Source organism: Rhinichthys klamathensis, unplaced genomic scaffold, assembly GCF_029890125.1.
Source record: "Rhinichthys klamathensis goyatoka isolate OS25496 unplaced genomic scaffold, OSU_Roscu_1.1 h1tg000771l_1, whole genome shotgun sequence".
Lineage (NCBI taxonomy): Eukaryota > Metazoa > Chordata > Actinopteri > Cypriniformes > Leuciscidae > Rhinichthys > Rhinichthys klamathensis.
The window spans coordinates 91,942-111,778 of NW_026607171.1; the positions used below are offsets into that span (position 1 = coordinate 91,942).

Consider the following 19,837-nt stretch of genomic DNA (forward strand, 5'->3'; position numbering starts at 1 on the left):
TAACAACTCAGAATATATGCAAACCTGCAATAATTAAATGTTAAATTACATAACTATATTTCATGTATCTCACTTTATGAACCAATGTCTTTGCTGTTGACCTTCTTTGATCCAATTCAAATATACTAAAAAGCAAAAATTAGTTTAGAAAAACTATTTGTTTGCCTCTACTGTATAGGCGTGGATTTGCTTAATTTCCTTCAGCCAGAGGCTTATTTATTTAACTAATGGTGTAAAGGGGCCTATACCTTTGCTAAAATGTTACCAACAAGCAAGCCCAGCCCAGATGAGAAAAAGTAACGCAAAAGTAATGTAACACATTACAATCCATAAAAAGTAACTAATTAACTCAGTTAGTTACTTTTTGGGGGAGTAACACAATATTATAATGCATTACTTTTAAAAGTCACTTTCCCTACTGGTAATGAAGAATCTTCAGATATATTGTACATTTGTTCTTTTCCATTTTTTAGGAAATCCCTTTCACTGCTCCCATTGTATCAGTCACATTGAGCAAGAAGACAACTGGGGTGCTGAGATAATCAGCTAGTGGCCTGGTTAAATAGGGCTTAGTAATAAGGAGTGTGTTTTTAATAAGAACTTAAAGAGCTTGTAGCATAAAGGCCAGGCCTTTTGGAGAAGACACAAAGAGGAACAAAGCATGTGATTGTGCATTACCACTCATACTATATGATTGTTGCTTTTCCTCTAAAACGGTTGTTGCTCTTCTTTTTCCCAGGACAGAGAGAGCAGAGGAGAGTTCAGAGGAGGACGTTGGTCAGTTTCAGCTGTGGGCTCAGGCTTTGATGCAGGTCACCTGATCAGTTTTACTAGAGCAGATCCTGATTCACCTTCAACACTATTAGGAAAACACCTTGCTGATGACAGTTAGATTGGACACGGGTTGCCCCTGCTGTGGCAGGCGTCTCATCTCACGATTTCTCTTTTTCTCAACCATTTGAGGATTATATGCTGTAAATATTCAGTTGTTTTGTCCTGAAAACTCATTTGAACTCTCATTACTTGGCCATTACCTGCCAGTACTGGGACTGGGCCAGAAGATCCCACGATGAGTGTCAAAATGGAAGACGTGGAGAAGTTCCTGGATGGAAATCCAGATTTTGCCAGGAGCTATTTTGACAAAAAGCTCAAACCTGGTGCCGTGGCCTCGATCATGCAAATACCGGAGTCGAAAGTGGATGTGAACAGTTTTAAGGCCATAAGCTCGATAGAAGAAGGAGCGATGTTCTACGATCTCATTACAGACATGCAGGAGAACGTCAATATGGAGAAGGTGATTTTTAAGATTCTACAGAGGATCAGCGCTCTGATCCATGCTGACCGATGTAGCCTCTTCATGTATCGACAACGGAACGGCATCGCCGAGCTGGCTACGCGTCTCTTCAACGTTAATAAAGATTCTGAGCTCGATGACTGTGTGGTGCCTCCAGACTCTGAGATCGTCTTCCCTCTGGACATCGGTATAGTAGGACATGTGGCTCAAACCAAGAAGACTGTCAATGTGAAGGATGTTACAAAGGTACGAACCACTCTGAAACATCTGTACACAGATCAGACACACTTTGTAAAACTTGATTGAAAGAGACTAATTACATTATTATACATTAATAGACTGCAGCTATGGTCATATTTTGAGGCTCGGCAAATCCTCTTGACATAATCCCATTTATTTCAATATGCCATGACCTACGTCCAGTATGAAGGATTATTTCACCTGTGGCATTTATGTAATGACCAAATCTTCTCACAGCAGTGAGTGAAAAGATTGTTCATTTAATCATTTTTACAGTATGTTGTTTGTGTTATGGCATCTACACAATTATTTTGATTTGTTAAAAAAGGGCGAAAACACTTAATTTTCTTTTTCATGTGCTTTCTAATATCCATAAGAAATGAATTCATTTGCAATAATTAATTGTCAGATAAATGTGCATGTTAGTGCCACAATTAAAAGTCAGTTATCAGTATATCAGTAAAAAGAGTCTTTTAAATATGTTATTTTCTAATATATGTGTTTCATCTGTGATGAGATATTGTCATCATGAGAAAACTAATTTGAATCCAAAGTTTGTTTGCAGTCTGATCCTACGACAGTGATAAATACAAGTATAATTGAGTGGAGATGGTGTACTATGTGTGTGACATAACTGACTTTGCTTTCACTGTAGGATAGTCACTTCAGCACATTCGTTGACGAACTTACTGAATACACCACGCGCAACATCTTGGCCACGCCTGTTATGAACGGCAAGGACATAGTAGCCGTCATCATGGCAGTCAACAAGACTACTGGACCCCATTTCACAGATGAAGATGAGGATGTAAGTGTCTGTCTGCCTTTTCTGTCCACCACCTATTATTTATACAGTGGCCTCAAAACAAAAAAATGTTTGAATGTCACTGCATTAGATAACAAAATATCAAACAAATTAGTATAACTAATAAATGCCATTTAGCATTTACAGAGTACAGATAGCACAAGCACAACTTTCAATAAACTTTTTTTGCATTACAAGTTAGATTTTATATGAGAAAACAATACTGTTCAAAAAAGACAATAATGCCTGGTAATAAGTGTTTGCTTTTGCATTAAGTCTATCTGACTTAAAGGAGAACTGTTATGCAAAATTCACTTTTATGAGGTGTTTGAACACCGATGTGTGTCCGCAGTGTGTAAGAGCAACCAGCATTTAATGGTAAAAATCCACTCACTCATTTTTTATAATTCCCATAAATCAAAAGCAGTCTATTCAAACTCGCTGATTCAGATTCCCTCCTACAATGACGTCATAGTAGGGATAAGCCCCGCCCACAGCCGGTGACAATCTGCCCTATTAGCATAGACACAGCCTTGAGTGAGAAGCACAAAGTCCGCCATTTTTGTATCCTCGCTGTTGCTGCTGGAGTTGTACAATGTCTGTGCCAAAGAGGCATTACTATTGTTGTGTTTTGGGATGTACCAATGCACATAAGAGTCTCCATAGACACCCGCCATCTGAGTCACTGAGGACATTGTCCCAAAGAAAATCGCAAAATTCCTATATGTTTGTGCTAATGATTTTTGCACCGGACTGCTTCACAAACAAGCGTCTTTTTAACGCTGGATTTTCAAAAAGGTTGATTCTGAAAGATGGGTTACCATAATACCAACGCTTCGTGCGCAAACTTCAGATCCAGACTCAATCATGAGATGAGTCCTATTTTGTCTTAATAGATCCCCTTTAAGAGTTACATTTTTTTTTTATACAGTAGTCAATATTTGAAGTGGATCAAAAAAGTTCATCAAAGTTGTGCTAAGACAAGAACGGGTATTGTTCAAAATTCATGTTTAACTTTGATGAAAGGTTTTGATCCACTTCAAATGTTGACTACTGTATATAAAATGTTGAAATGAGACACTAAAGACATACTGTACTTGGCATTATGACATTTAAGCATACTTGGCATGTTATTTTCTTTACAATTTCCTCAAAAATATGCCTCTTTTTCTCAAAGCTTTTTTTAAAGTATATGAAAGTTGGCTCTCTGAACCTGAAGATATTTCATCTGAGCTACCTTCATAACTGTGAAACACGTAAAGGACAGGTCAGTCTGCATAAGCTTGCAAACACTAGCTGGTGAAATTGTTAAAAATTAATTGAAAAAGATATGGTTCTTAATGCAATTTTTATGTATCTCATGCATAGCTGCTGTTGTGGTCAGCTAACAAGGTGTTTGAAGAGCTCACAGACATTGAACGACAGTTTCACAAAGCTTTGTACACCGTGCGAGCCTACCTCAACTGTGACAGGTACTCTGTGGGCCTGCTGGACATGACCAAGGAAAAGGTACGTCAATCACTATAATTGCTGAAAGGAACAAAGGCTTCATGCTTACTTTAGAGGCTTCAGTCTGTACTGTTTCTCTCTACGTCTGACCTGGTGGTTTTGTTCTCTTTCAGGAGTTCTTTGATATTTGGCCAGTGTTGATGGGAGAGCAGGCACCTTATTCGGGCCCTGTAACTCCAGATGGAAGAGTAGGCTGCATTTTTCAAATTTCAAATTAAAGGGATAGTTCAGCCAAAAATCCAAAAAAAGTGTTTCATCATTTACTCCCCCTCATGCCAATGCAAACCCATATTACTTTTTTTGTATGGAACAATCTAGCAGAATGTCCGAGCTGCTTTTTTTTCCAAACAGTGACACCTGTGGTTACCATTCACTTTTGTTATATGGAAGAGAGCAGCTTGGACATTTTTGAAAAAGTCATACTTGGTTTGAATGACATGAGTAAATGATGATAGAATTCTGCCTCTAAAATGCTTATAAAATCTTATTTTCATCTTTCGTTTCACTTAGGAAGTAATTTTCTACAAAGTTATTGATTATATTTTGCACGGAAAAGAGGACATCAAGGTCATACCGTAAGTTTTCTTTTTTCTCATAGTAGCCTTTTTTCTGATGTGCTATATCCAAAGTGTGCATTTTAAGAGATGGCATTATTAAAAATATATATATTTTCTCTCTCTTTTTTCCCCCACAGAAATCCAACTCCAGATCATTGGGCTTTGTCTAGTGGATTACCCACATATGTAGCAGAAAATGGATTGGTAAGTTTCTCCTCTATTCTTTTGGGAACAAAGTATGGTTGATTGTTTTAGTAAATATATATTTCATATTTATTTATTGACTTTTATTGTGTGCTCAAGATTTGCAACATCATGAATGCAGCATCAGAGGAAATGTTCAACTTTCAGGCAGATATGTTTTGCTATCTAAAACATGTTTAATGGTTGAAGTTGCCTTGAATTGCAGTAATAACACTTTGTGCTTCTGTAGACGGAAGCTCTGGATAGCAGTGGATGGACCATAAAGAATGTGCTGTGTCTGCCAATTGTCAACAAAAAAGAAGAAATTGTTGGTGTTGCAACTTTCTACAACAGGAAGGATGGCAAACCATTTGATGACCATGATGAACAACTCATGGAGGTAAAATTGATCAATTGATTGGAAGAATGACAGAGATGGGTCACCACTGACTTGTTGAGTCATGGAACAATGCATTGTTGTCTTGACAGGCTTTGACACAGTTTCTGGGCTGGTCGGCCCTCAACACGGACACCTACGACAAAATGAATAAGCTGGAGAACAGGAAGGACATTGCCCAGGACATGGTGCTTTACCATGTCAAATGTCGAGATGATGAGATTCAAAATATCCTTGTAAGTTCCAAGTTACTTAATTTATTGTATTGTACTGTAATTTATTGTATTTTATCTCTGTTCATATTTGTTCTGTTTGGTATTACTATTCTAGAAAACAAGACAATATTTTGACAAAGAGCCAAGAGACTGTGAGGAGGACGAGCTTTTGGAGATTCTGGTACTTTGACCTGTTTACTGTTCCTTTTATCTTATTAATTAAAGATTTTTGAAATCAGGGTACAGGCTGATCCCAACCTTCTCAGATAGATAAGGCAAAGAAAGTCACCTTTAATAGGAAACCATTAGCAATAACATTACAGATTATTTTAAATATGTCTATTGTGACTCTCTTAACATGCTAATGATGTTCAAGTTACATTGTTTCAGCTGATATTGCATTCTTCAAATTATTCAATATACTTGGTTTTGTGTTCTCAAAAAGTTATGCACTGTCTGACTTTTTTTTTTTTTTTTTTTATGCAGAAAAAAGAGCTGCCTGGCCCAAAAAAGTTTGAGATCTACGCCTTCCATTTTTCAGACTTTGACTGCACTGAACTGGAGCTTGTAATGTGTGGGATCCAGATGTACTATGAAGTTGGGGTGGTTAGAAAGTTTCAGATCCCTCAGGAGGTACATTTTCATGTTTATGATGACAGAAACACTTGATTTGTGTGTATCATGAAATTTCATAAAAACAATGTTATATGGATGCTATCTGCTTTAATTAGGTTTTAGTGAGATTTATGTACTCCGTCAGCAAAGGCTACAGGAAAATCACCTACCACAACTGGCGCCATGGCTTCAATGTTGGGCAAACCATGTTCACTTTACTCACGGTATGACCTGCTCAGCTTACATTTACATTTATGCAATTGGAAGCCACTATCATCTTATGTTTTCAGTTCATTTTAAACCATGATGTTAGTGTTGCTAGCATCATACTGTACTGTTTGAGCTATAGAAGCACTTGTTTAGGGTCAAAACAAAATGTATTTTAATTTAAGTAAATATTTCAAACACATTAGCAAAAATAATGATTGTTTTTCGAACAAGTTTCAAACACTCCTTCATCTTCCATTGGTTAGACAAACGGATAGCCCCGCCCAAACTCATGCCCAGTTAGGTTGCTCAGACAAATATATTTTAGCATTTTGACTTTGTTGTTCACGACACATTTTTGATGCACAAAATAATAAAATCTTAATGAGAAAATTTTTTTTGTATTTATGGAGCCAGACAGGCAAACTGAAGAGGTATTACTCAGATTTGGAGGTGATGGCCATGATCACTGCTGGTTTCCTGCATGATATCGACCACAGAGGCACAAATAATCTCTACCAAGTGAAGTCAGTAAACTACTTATACTAATTCTACTAGTACTTGTACTACTATTGCTTCTTATAATAATAATAATAATAATAATAATCATCATTACTTTTGTATTTTTTTGGTTAGGTCCCAAAATCCTCTAGCCAAGCTGCATGTATCCTCCATTCTAGAGAGGCATCACTTGGATTTTGGCAAATTTTTGCTAGGCGATGAGGTATGAGCACACTGTCCAGAATGTAAGCTTCCATGTTAATTTGATTTGATACTTACATATTTGTTTTTCCTTAGTCATTAAACATCTTCCAAAACCTCAACAGAAGACAAACAGAGCATGTCTTCCACCTCATTGATATTGCCATTATCGCAACTGATCTTGCCTTGTACTTCAAGTAAGTTACAATATGTAACAATGGAATGTTTTAAATGCCACTATTAAATTATTTACTCATCATTATGTTGTTTCAAACACATATGCTGTCATACAGCTTTTTATACAATGACAGTTCATAGTGATCATGGCTGTTCATTTAAAGAATTCAAAACTAAATTTAAAACAAAAATGTACTCCGCTCAACTCAACTTTTTCTCTACCTAAAAGAAAGAGGACAATGTTCCAGAAAATTGTGGATCTCTCTGAGACATATGAAGAGGAGAAAAAATGGGTGGACTTCATGTCCCTTGAAACAACAAGGAAAGAAATTGTAATGTAAGTGTTTCCATTTATAGCTACATTAGGCATTTTGGCAAAATAAATATTTTAAAAAGAATAATTTTGTGCTTTTCATTTTTTCATATTTTTATTAATCGACCAGGGCGATGATGATGACAGCGTGTGACCTCTCAGCTATCACGAAGCCATGGGAGGTGCAGAGCAAGGTAGGAAATGTCAACTGAAGAATAACTTCTCTTTTGCTTCTCTGGAATATACAAAGCGTGATTTGTCCCATCCTAGGTTGCCCTCTCTGTAGCAGCTGAATTCTGGGAGCAGGGTGATCTTGAGAGGACTGTTCTTGAGCAACAGCCCATCGTGAGTACCTGTTTGTTTTCACACAAAACTTGCCATTCTAATATTGGTGGTAATTCTACTAGAAAAGCGGCCATCTTGGAAACATTTGGTAAAAAAAAAGAAAAGAAAGATCTTATGTGGTGTCTGTCTTTTCACCTAATCTAGCCCATGATGGACAGGAACAAAGCTGCAGAGCTGCCAAAGCTTCAGTGTGGTTTTATCGACTTTGTCTGTACTTTTGTCTACAAGGTACCTTTATGAATGAAGGAGACTGATCAATTTCTGTTTCATGAAATTAATGCCAAAAACAAAACGACAAAGTTTTGGTCAGTAAGATTAATTAGCAACCCTTTTCTCTTATTATTCCACAGGAGTTCTCTCGTTTCCACAAGGACATCCAGCCAATGTATGATGGCATTCTGAACAACCGGATGAATTGGAAAGCGAGGCAGGAGGAATATGAGTCGAAACTAAAGGAACTGGAGGAGGCAGCTAAAGCCAAACAGGGAGCAGCTACCAACAACGGTTTGCATTTTAGATAGTCTTTTGCTTAAGCTTTTATTCAGTTTCGTTTACTGTATTTGTACTAAATTTGATGAAACCTTCAGGTTGACATTTGACATGTTCACTATTGCTCAAAAGTTTAGGGGTTGGTAAGTTTTTTAAAAATGTTTTTGAAAGAAGTCTTTTATGCTCACTAAGACTGCATTTATTTGACCAAACACACGGTAAAACTGCAATATTGTGAAATATCATTACACTTTAAAATAACTGTTTTCTATTTGAATACATTGAAAATGTAATTTATTCTTGTGATGCTAAATTGTGATGAAATTTCAGCATCATTACTCCAGTCTTCAGTGTTACATGATCCTTCAGAAATCACTCGAATATGCAGATTTGGTGCTCAGGAAATATTTCTTATTGTTTTCAATGTAATAGTTTTGTGGAAACCATGATACATTTTTCTTTGGTTTTCTTTGTTGAATAGAAAGTTCAAAAGAACAACACTTATTTGAAATGTAATTTTACTATTAATTACAACATGTCTTTACTGTCACTTTTGTTAAATTGAATGCATCCTTGCAGAATAAAATAAAAAATAAAATAAAAACTACTGACACCAAACTTTTGAACAGTAGTGTACACTGACAATGCTAAATGGCCAAAAGTATGTGGACACCCAAACACAACTATATGTGCTTGTTGAACATTTAATTAAAAAAAATTATACAGATTAAAAGGAAAATCACTTTGCTGCTATAATAAAGGTTTTATAGCCTGATGACATAAAAAAATATCTTTGACTTCCACACAAATAAATGTATTCTCTAGTCCTCTAGAAAACCATCTATATATTGGAGCTTTAAAGAACCCAGACAGCAAAAATTTGACCTGAAGAAGATGATGAAACATCAAGAACTTTATTCATCTCAAAACAACCTGTCGTCACAAAACCCAGATCTGAACTAGAATAGCCAATCCTGTTAATTACAAGAAAGTGTCCACATCCTGTCAGCCATATATTGTATGATGATTCTAACACATTTCTATAATTTGAATTCTGTGTTTGTATTTGTTTCTCTACAGCTGCAAATTCCAGCAGCACCAGTGGATCAGGGTCCAAGACCTGCTCCATCTGCTAGAGAAAAGACAACCGTACAGAGGGCAGGGCAGTTCAAGATGCAACTTAGCCTCTGTTACGTCAAATGGGGGGATGCAACCTGAACCCCAGGATCCCCAAGGATCTAACCAAGAGTGAGTGGGAAAACACTATCAATGCATTAAATGCTATCAGCAAACCACAAGACCACCTGCTAACCAAAACACACGTTGGATCTTGCCTACAGTTAGTATTACTGTTCCATTGTGTTTCCTTTGGGTCATAGTGTTTGGTTTAAGCATTTTCATTGGATGGTAATCAATTTTAATTCATCACAATGCAGTCTTAAATGCACCACAGGAAAATTCAGAGGTGAACATTGCAAATATGGTTCTGATTTATCCCCCAACCAATCAAAAATATTAGCATCATCTATAAATTACTTTCAGTTCCTTACTGGTGATCAGTTGCTATTTAATATCAAGCAGGTCCACGACAAGTTCACGCATGTGTAATTCAAATCAAGGAATCAAAAAACTACGTATTTACGTATATAATTATGACAGCAAGTTATTGTACTTTAAAGATAACTTTTTCTCCATTTTAAAATTGTAATAATGTTCCATTTAGTGTCACCTGCTACTTTCCCTGAACGTAAAAGCCATTATATGAGTGATATGCAGTTTTTATGTCATTCATTCCCTCTAAAAGTGATCACATCGTACAGTTTGGAAGCTAACTTTCAGGTCGCTGAATGTAAGAATTTTATGACTTTGGTAGGCGACAGACTTTAGTTTGCCATAAAATATAGCTTCTGGTAAGCAATATATGAATACAGTGGTGGTCAGTTATAGTTTAGTTAAGTTATAGCTGTTTTTATAGATTTATTTTTATTTCTGACAGGAAATGCGCAATTGTTCTTCAGAATTATTTACGTCAAGTGCTGTCATGGGTGTGTTTTACTGAGCAATGTCCAGTTACTCCGTTTCTCCCCTGTTGGGACATGCGTTCACAGAGAAAACTAATTCCAGTGGCCTTGATACCATTCATCTGTTGAGTTCTCAGCTGACATGTCATCACACTGTACCTTGACAAGTCTGTGATTAAATTCACAAAGGTATCCAGATTCAGGCATAATGTTTTTCCTCTTATGTCTGACTTTTATAGGAATCAAGTTTCTCTTTCACTGGTTGTCTATAAAACATCTTGAAAACATCAGTTGTGAATCTAATTGTGTCAATATACGTAAGTTATTTATCAATTTTATGAGGTACGACTTTGCATAGTTTTAAAATAAATACTATGAAGGTGTGTTATAGCGCACTTAAGGAATTGTACATGCTTATTATGCAAAGCTGCTGCTTCTGATTCACATATAATAAAGGTTTGATTTAAGTAGCGAAGTTTCAGGCAGTAGATAAGAAAATTGATGTTTTAATCGATCTGACAGTTGGGGCCTGGTTATAAGACTTGTTTGACACAAATGTGATTTACTTGCAGAACAAGTTTCATCATGTTTTTTGACAAGAATTCGATTATTTTGATTTATCATCAAATATGGGTGATTTCAATTAAATTGGTAAAAATGTTAAGCTCCACTTTGTTTGCTCAATACCATGACAATTAAAGCATATATTTTTATGAACTTGTTTTTTTTTTTTTTTTACATAGTACTTAGATGACCATTTCAAAGAAAGGCTGTTCTTTTGAACTTTCTATTGATCAAAGAATCCTGAAAAATGCTTTATGGTTTCCAGGAAAATATTAAGTGTTTTTTTTTTTTATTGTTGTTTCTTGAGCAACAAATCAGCATATTAGAATGATTTCTGAAAGCTCATGTGACACTGAAGATTGGAGTAATGATGCTGAAAATTCAGCTTTAGAATTCAGCACAGGAATTACATTTAAAATACTGTACATAAAAAAGCAAAAACAGCTATTTTAAACTAATAGTATTGCAGTTTTTACTCTCTTTTTGATCAAATAAATGCAGACTTGGTGAGACGCCTTTCAAAAACATGAAAACAATCTTACCAATCTCAAACCTGTGAATGATAGTGTATGAAAGCAATAATAGTAATCTGAAACCCTTACAAAGGATTTGATTCTCTTCACACATCTGCTCAGTGACTCACTCGATAAGAAAGCCTCTTATCCTGAGAACTATCAGCAGTTTCCTAGATGTCATCTGCAAAGGTTATCTGAACAGCTACACATCCCTACAGTACATATTCCATTTCACAATAAATCCTTTGACAATATTCTTACAAGACTTTTAATGTTTTTGTCTCTGTTAAGGCCCGTTCACACCAAGAGAGAAAACTATAACGATAAATAAATAATTCTAAAAATCGTTCTAAATATAAAAGGATAGCAGATTCCACACCACAACTATTATAACGGCAGTGAGGAGTGATCTCGTTGAAATCACCTTCAGAGCGATTTTTTCCAGCTGATGAATAATAAAAAAGAGCTTGAGCATTTTAAAGTGGCAGACAACAAAACTCAGTGTGAACTTATAATACACAGAACGTTATCGTCCGCTGGTGTGGATGCTAATATAGTTATCGTTAGAGTTAATCTTTCTTGGTGTGAACAGGCCTTTAAACTCATAGCATTTCTGGGTTTCAGATAAACACAATAAATGTTGAAAGCAGAGTTTTGAGACATCTAAACAAATATAACTTGCTTATCTGCGGTGCTACACTTCATTAACTATTCAAATAAGTAGCTGTGAAGCATTTTGTGCAAAATCAGCACTTGTACTGTATTGGCTTGACCTAAATCCTGGGATTTATGCTAAACCATTGTCGTGTTATACAATTGTCCCCCCTCTATAAATGTCACTACGGCAATGCAGAAAAGACAAAAAAGTCTACAACACATTCTCAGAGGATGATCTTGTTTTGTTAGATGCACATAGTGCATACAAATAAACATATGAAAATATATCCTAGCTGAAATAGTATGCAGAAATCAGAATTACCTAAATAATGTGGAAATAAATGAGGAAAAAAGAAACTGTACAAAAACATTTTAACTTCTGTCTTTATTGAAAAATAGAATTAGGTTCATTGTGATTCATCTCATTTGGTGCTGGAATGGATACGCCATGGAGACTTACTTCAGAATGGTGTCAGAGTTTGCTGTAGAAATAAAATAAAAAGAGAGAATTTAGGTTTTATGAATTTAAGACCTTTTCCAAGACCTTTTTAAGACCAACTTAAAGAAAAATTAAATACAATACGTCAATATGTAAATGTCTAGTGAGAAATACAATGAGTTGCATTAGCAACATTTCAGATTTTGAAAATAAAACTACAGAAAAAGAACAAATATCTGCCAACCAGCTCAGAAAAATCTACTTCATTCAAAGGGAAGTTTTCAAAGCTCATTGATGGATATTTGTTCTTGTTTTAAGCATAACTCACTTCATTTTGATCAGAAAACAAGACTTCATATTCTATGTCATTTTGTATCTCCAGTACATGTATCTTGATTTAATAATCTTTAGACAAATGCACTGGAAAAGAAGATACAGTAAAAGTTCCGTCCATATTTTAGTGGTTGTGAGCAAGGGTATTCAAGCTACTTTTTTTTTTTTTTTTTTTTTAAGTGGATATCTGTCTGAAGTTTTATTTTCAAAATCTGATATGTTGCTAATGCAACTCATTGTATTTCTCACTAGACAATGTGAGAAATTGTCTACTTCAATTAGTTAAATTATAAAAAAAAGACTGGGAAACAGGACAGAAATAAGTTAACACAAGTAAGTTAACACCCTGTATTACTACTAAACGTGTCATTAAGTTATGCCACACACACACATACACAGGACTTTGATAACTTTCTCTAAATCATCAACCAAGTTGAAATACATCCCCTGAAATTCTTTTCCATGAATAACATTTCTTTGCATTTGTTTCATTGAATATTTTGGTAAAGAATTCAAAAGAATCTAAAGCAACCTTCGGTCCCAAAGTTAAATATCAAATTTTCTAATGTGCTACATCATGAGATGCTGTTAATGTATTACAAAATAAAAAGGGAACAGTTTTTTTCATCAAACACCATTTCAACATACTGTATCTTCCCTCTACATAGGTTTGGTTAATGTAAAATGTCCACAGACGAAATTTACAGACGGGGCAGGGTTCAAATACGATCCAAAAAAGTATTATTATTACATATATTTTGTCATATTTTATTCTTGTTATATTGTAGAATAATTTATATATATATATACAGACATACATGCACAACTATTTATAGCTGGTTACAGACCTTCAGAAAGCTGTTTGTAAATGCGCTCTCGCTCTTCCCTGAGTTTCTTCTCTTCCTCCTCAATCCTTCTTTCTTCAACAGCAATGGGCTTCAGATAATCTGGTGAGCAGATTGATTGAAAAACACCATAGAAAAACTATTTAATGAGGAAGAAAACAAGAAATCAACTCTGAACATTTAAATACAAAACAAAAAATGTATAAAGTAAACAAATGTTTCAAACAGATTAAAGTGCAAAAGAACTATAAAAAACAATAGGTAACCCTTTACAATAAGGTCTCATTACGTTAATGCATTACCTAACAATGAGCAATAGCTACATTTGTTACAGTACGGGTAGTTATTTGTTAGTTAATAAAAATACAACTGTTCACTGTTAGTTCATTTTAGCTCAAGTCCATATTATTTATCTGTTAATAAATAATATCAACAGATACGACTTTGATATACCTTTTTTATATTTTTTTATTTGCAGATTTATATTTCAATAAAAAATACAAAAAAACGTAAATACTCTTATTGTAAAGTGTTATTGAACAATAATAAAGAATCAAATAATTTTCAATATCTATACATTTTATTCTTAAAATTCACTCGAAAAATCGAAACAATTATTAATAAGAAATTATTCATGGTATTTTGAAGTGCCCATGATATACAATATCGTGCATGTTCATTATAATTATATATCGTCCCATACCACAAAAACTTACCATATCTCTGCTTCCCATAAATTAATCCAATTAGCAAGGCTGACCATCTTGCTGTCTGAAATCAGAAAGAAGACTGCTGGTTTGTTTACTGGTAAGCTTGTCAAGGACTTTAAAGGCCACTGTGATATTTTATAAATCTATTCTTTACTGAATACTACGAAAATTGAACATACAGTTACAGTATGAGGAAATACAGTTTTTATGCATGCAAACCACAGTCTATTTATGGGTACAAAAACATTCATCACTGTCCTCTGGTGTGACATGCTATAATTAATATAGTCAACTATTTTGTAAAAAGTTTTCAAATATAAAATACTGTTTTTATATAAGAAGTGTGCATTATGTATGACCTCATACTAATTCAGTGACTACAGGGGATGGATGTATATATTTGTGTTAATTCACCTCACCACAGGGGCATGTAGAACTTTCAATTCCCATTATTCATTCTATTTAAACATTTGACACGTTCAGTCGCCGGTATATTTGCAACACGTCGTGGTAATCTTCAACTCAGTTAACATGCCTGACCTTGCAGTGCTGAGGATAGGCAGCTAGGCTAACACGATTAGCTCATTCACCGGCTACAGTTGCTATTGGTTTGACCAATAAATTCTATGCTAAGCTAACAGATTTGCGCTAGCAATGTATAACGTTAGCGAGCTAATTCGCTGATGAATGAAGGTCGCTGATAAATAAATATAAACGAATAAGAATAAAACATGTTAATGAATATAAAGCAGGGTTTGAGGGTCATAGTCGGAATAGAACATGTAACGTTACCTTGATAAGCGGGGAGACCTGTACGGGAGGAACCATGTTTGAATGGATCTCTTCAGCCGCAGGAGAATAAGTCAGTGCGCGCTCGACTCGGCTCGGGGATGATTTATGATTACTGTCAGTACACTGTACATGTCCATGAACTTTTGTGACTTTTTTCTCTCCAGAATTTGAATAACCTTTTTAGCAGTTCACGTAAATATTCATGTAGTATGACAATTGAGTTTGTAAATTATAAATATTGTATCCAATGCTCTCAATTAATATGGGTATATTTATTATTGATTATTATTATTATTCAATATATTTGATAACGATTTTAGCAGTTCACTTAAATGGCCCTACATTGTTACGAATACGTTTTTTGAAGTACATAATTCATATAATATAATATAATTCATTATAATATAATATAATATAATTTATTTAGGCTATTTATTTATTTATTTATATTCATTTTATAATTTTGTTTAGTAGGCTATTGTGTATTATTATTATTATTATTCACCATTTTAACATCCTTTTTAGCAACTTAAATAGGACTTAAATAGCCTGACAGTGTGACAGAAATTAGTTGTTTTTTTAAATAGGTAAATAGTCCATCTCTCAATTAATATGGGGCATTTATTTATTTAGTAGTAGCAGTAGTAGTATAAGAATTAGAAAGTTATTTAAAAACATTTAGAAAGTGTAATGTCAACTGCCCATTGTCATTCAAATACAAATTGTACAATCTTTATGTATCTAATATAATCCTGTAAGAAAAAAAAAATCATGGTTATTCTATAAAGATGAATTCTTTCCTAAATATATGTTTGCTGTCAGTTTCCAAGTGATGATACGTTTGTTTGTTTAGATTCAACTATTTCAGGTGGTGACGTCGTCAGAGGCGCTGCCAACGCATGGTGTCAATTTCAGAATCCGGCAGGATTAGAAAGCTTGTTAGAATCCTCGTAAGATAAATTTAAACACTACTGACAGAATATGAAGTATAAGTTATGACACAAACAGAAAACATTGAAATATTTATTAGAGTAACCCCGATTAGCCAGAATTATTCATATAAAGTATATTAATATAAAACGAAAACCATATCATCCTCTTGCATTAACCTCTTCCCTTAATAGAAAGTTATGCAGACCCATTGGAGTGCCATGAGTGCTCACTGTAAATAGAACAACGATGCACTTCTCTGGTATTTAACAGATGGATCACGAAAATACAGCCGACTTGTTTTGGAACATGACTGCAAGTGCTCAGTCATAGCAGCTCTTCGACAGGGTGACACATACTGCAGTGCTAATATCAGAGCGTTACTCGAATGTTCTGAGGCAGCATATAAGCATTGAGTCTTGTTCATTGGGACAGAAGCACAGACGAAGTCGACCAGCTCAACACAGCACCGAAAATCCACCAAAGATGCTTTGCCCAAGCACATTTCAGCCTCATCTCAGCCCATTCATGGACTTCCACTGGCCAGTGCGCAGCCTGTGGCCGGAGACAAGACCTCTGTTCTTTCAGATCGAGAAAGAAATGATGAGACACATGCAGGAGATGAGGCACAACCTGGAGTTCATGGAACGCCTGCACCAAAGGATTTTTGACGAGATTGACCATGTCCCACCCATGACCACTTTCAGACCCATCTCATTCCAGCTCGGAAAGGAAGGAAGCCATTATGCACTGACACTAGATACGAAGGATTTCTCTCCAGAGGAGCTGTCCGTCAAACAAGTGGGCAGGAAGTTGCGGGTGAGCGGCAAGACAGAGAAGAAGCAAGATGATGGGAAAGGATCGTACTCGTACAGAAGCCAAGAATTTAGGCAGGAGTTTGACCTTCCTGATGGTGTGAGTCCTGAAATGGTGACCTGTTCTTTAAATAACGGCCAGCTACAGATACAAGCACCCAAAGAGGCTAATGCTGTGAGCAACGAGAGAGTGATTCCCATTACATACACTCCTGCTGTGAAGAGTCCTGCTCCTCAGAGCCCTCAGCCTGAGAACCCGGCAGCTGAGGCAGAGTCTATAACTGAGCTTAGCCTCTAGAACCCACAACAGAACTAATGACTCTATGGGACACCCATTTAAAGCTCGAACTTAAACAAGTTTTAAAAGATCTTTATTGATGCTATACATCTTGTAGAACTGTATTAACATTTTGTTCGTTGCATTACTGGAACAGAAGTCTAACACTTCAATTCAGTAATTTATTTGTTTTTGTCAAAAAGATTATTTTGTGTACATCCAATAAACTAAAAACTAATCTGGTCCTGGGGAACCACCATGTTTATGTAATTTGCAAGATTTACACAAAGTATTATTAAATTAGTAAATGTATTAAGTTGTATTTATTTATTTCATAGATTTGGTTTGCTTCCATTTTTGTTATTACAATCTTCATATGTGTTTTCAGTCTGAAATGTGAGGCAAATGTTGGATCACAATAATTAGGAACCAGCTTCCACAAATCCCTTCACTCGATTGGCATGTTCTCTTTTATTCTGCACGGCAAGGGCAGTGACTGTAACATCGAGTGTATTTTGCAGTATTAAACACGTATTACTGATTTCATCAGGCTCCGAGAATTCTTCAAAAAGAACACAAAGAATGGCCTTCTCAGCTGCCATAGTTGCAACTCTTGCGCAAGACGCGCTTCATCAGAACAGGGTGTTCAACGCATAGACATAGACATAATATGACATAATGCATAGACATAATGTCTATGCAACGCACCACCGTTTCCGTTTAAATGGCTGAACACAGCCCAGGTCAGATAATTTGTGTTCTCCTTTTGTCTGCGGAACGAATTTTTTTGTTTTCTTCACACTTTGTTCTAATGCATCAAATGAAAACACAGTACAACCAAAACAAAAAATAAAACATTTTGTAAACATTAGCTACCATTTGAACAGTTAATAAGTTCTTAAACTTTTTAGAGTATCGTACCCCCTAAGGCTTTTAACATCCTTCTGTGTACCCCCTCTCTGCAGTCACACCTAGTAAGGGGCAACATTTGCACCCTCAAATCGATTTTTCCAGTGCATTTTTTACCGTTACACATTTCTTTATAAAATAAATAATGCTATAAATAAAATCAAATGTTTAATAGAGAAATATGCAATGATGGTAAAAAACGCAATGCAATTATTATTAAATTAAAAACGCCATTAGGTGACAGCAAGTCACAGTCTTTATGAGTGAGTCATTCATTCATTCATTCATTCATTCAGTAACGAAGCAAGTGGCTGTAATTATGAATGAATCATTGAAGCATTGACTCACGATTTGTTCAAAGCCGCAGATTCATTCACAAACACTGCTGATGTTCTGCTGTGGCTTTCGTGGAGCTATTATTTTGTTGAAAAAAATACTGACAATACTGTGTTTAAAATTAGGCTACCATCACTTGATATTAATACCTTTCGTTTGTTGAACTGCATGTTGTATAAAATCAATGTCACATCACATTTGCAATCGTGTGGATAACACAGGAACTCACACAGGGTATGTTTTTGTATCGAAGAGAGTTTAAATCTTAAATTGATCTCTATGGACAGTCTGTGTCTATATTTGTTCTTCATACTAGTAAGTGCTAAATCCCCAATTTTACAAATGTAGGCTACATGGTCGAGAACGGTAGTAGGCGTGATTTGCCAAGGCAGCATTGTTGAGTGAATGCAGTCAGTTTTGACTGCAAAAGATGAGGTAATTTGATCGGATGTCATGTATTTACAGCATTTTACCTGCTAGAAATACATGCTCAGTTTTAATGTTATTTTAAGGTGGGGTAGAGAATCAAAATTAACCCAAAACTCAGCATTTTGTGTCTTCTGTCACCTCACGGAGTTAGTTGCCATATCATCACTCTATAGAGTGTTGATTGCGCCAAAATTCAGAAATCTTTGGAAGATATCACTGAACATTTATCTAACCATAGCAAAAGTAAATTTCTTACTTATGTTAATTTTTCATCTATATTTTTTGTGTTTATTTTAAATTAGACAAATCTGATATTATTTTAATCTCCAATATGTTATTTAACAGTTGACATGGTTCTTTAATGCTTCGCTAACCACTAGCAGGGTTTAAATCCCAGTTGTGCAGGTGGGGCATGTTGTAACACTGCGTTACAATGTGCCCCTATTAGAACTATGCTATTCTATTCCATAATTTTATGAATTCTATTGAGAAAACATGACAAAAAGGTGTAAAAAGACTGAGAGACACCACCGTTACTGGCAGGGGACACCAATGTCTCCGGCACGGACACCACCTTCTCCGGTAGGGACACCGGCACGGACACTACTGTCACCGACACGGACACCACCATCTCTGGCACGTATACCAACGTCTCCGACACTGACACCGTCTTCTCCGGCACAGACACCAGTGTCTCCGGAACGGACACCAACGTCTCCGGCACGGACACCAATGTCTCCGGCACGGACACCACCGTCTCCGGCACGGACACCACCGTCTCCGGCACGGACACCACCGTCTTCTCCGGCACGGACACCTGCGTCTCCGGCACGGACACCAATGTCTCCGGCACGGACACCACCGTCTCTAGGCACGGACATCAACGTCTCCGGCATGGACACCACCGTCTCCGGCACGGACACCAACGTCTCCGGCACGGACACCAACGTCTCCGGAACAGACACCAACGTCTCCGGCACGGACACCACCGTCTCCGCCACGGACACCACCGTCTCCGGCACGGACACCACCGTCTCCGGCACGGACACCAACGTCTCCGGCACCACCGTCTCCGGTACGGACACCAACGTCTCCGGCACGGACACCGGCACGGACACCGGCACGGACACCACCGTCTCTAGGCACGGACATCAACGTCTCCGGCACGGACACCACCGTCTCCGGCACGGACACCAACGTCTCCGGCACGGACACCG

The 19,837-nt window shown here is 36.3% G+C and overlaps 2 protein-coding genes and 1 long non-coding RNA gene across 3 annotated transcripts; 2 read left to right on the forward strand and 1 right to left on the reverse strand.

Annotated features, from left to right (window-relative positions):
- Nucleotides 1-729: 729 nt before the first annotated feature.
- On the forward strand, nucleotides 730-9,650 carry pde6b (phosphodiesterase 6B, cGMP-specific, rod, beta). Its single transcript, XM_056243054.1, has 22 exons — nucleotides 730-1,540; nucleotides 2,190-2,342; nucleotides 3,517-3,606; nucleotides 3,708-3,848; nucleotides 3,962-4,036; nucleotides 4,359-4,423; nucleotides 4,543-4,609; nucleotides 4,709-4,756; nucleotides 4,839-4,988; nucleotides 5,078-5,221; nucleotides 5,316-5,381; nucleotides 5,687-5,833; nucleotides 5,932-6,039; nucleotides 6,440-6,549; nucleotides 6,659-6,746; nucleotides 6,821-6,921; nucleotides 7,131-7,238; nucleotides 7,345-7,408; nucleotides 7,485-7,559; nucleotides 7,704-7,787; nucleotides 7,910-8,063; nucleotides 9,129-9,650. Exons 1-22 carry the CDS (start codon nucleotides 1,070-1,072, stop codon nucleotides 9,182-9,184), a joined length of 2,565 nt encoding a protein of 854 aa, XP_056099029.1. The 5' UTR covers nucleotides 730-1,069; the 3' UTR covers nucleotides 9,185-9,650.
- Nucleotides 9,651-12,171: 2,521 nt separating this feature from the next.
- On the reverse strand, nucleotides 12,172-15,012 carry LOC130077727 (uncharacterized). Its single transcript, XR_008805823.1, has 4 exons — nucleotides 14,925-15,012; nucleotides 14,139-14,193; nucleotides 13,426-13,524; nucleotides 12,172-12,287 (listed from the first exon to the last, which is right to left on the reverse strand). It is a non-coding gene; the product is annotated as an uncharacterized LOC130077727 (long non-coding RNA).
- A 1,166-nt stretch (nucleotides 15,013-16,178) lies between these two features.
- Nucleotides 16,179-17,108, forward strand: hspb9l (heat shock protein, alpha-crystallin-related, b9-like). The gene has a single exon (XM_056243046.1). The coding sequence runs from the start codon at nucleotides 16,341-16,343 to the stop codon at nucleotides 16,965-16,967; it is 627 nt and encodes a 208-aa protein (XP_056099021.1). The 5' UTR covers nucleotides 16,179-16,340; the 3' UTR covers nucleotides 16,968-17,108.
- Nucleotides 17,109-19,837: the final 2,729 nt, after the last annotated feature.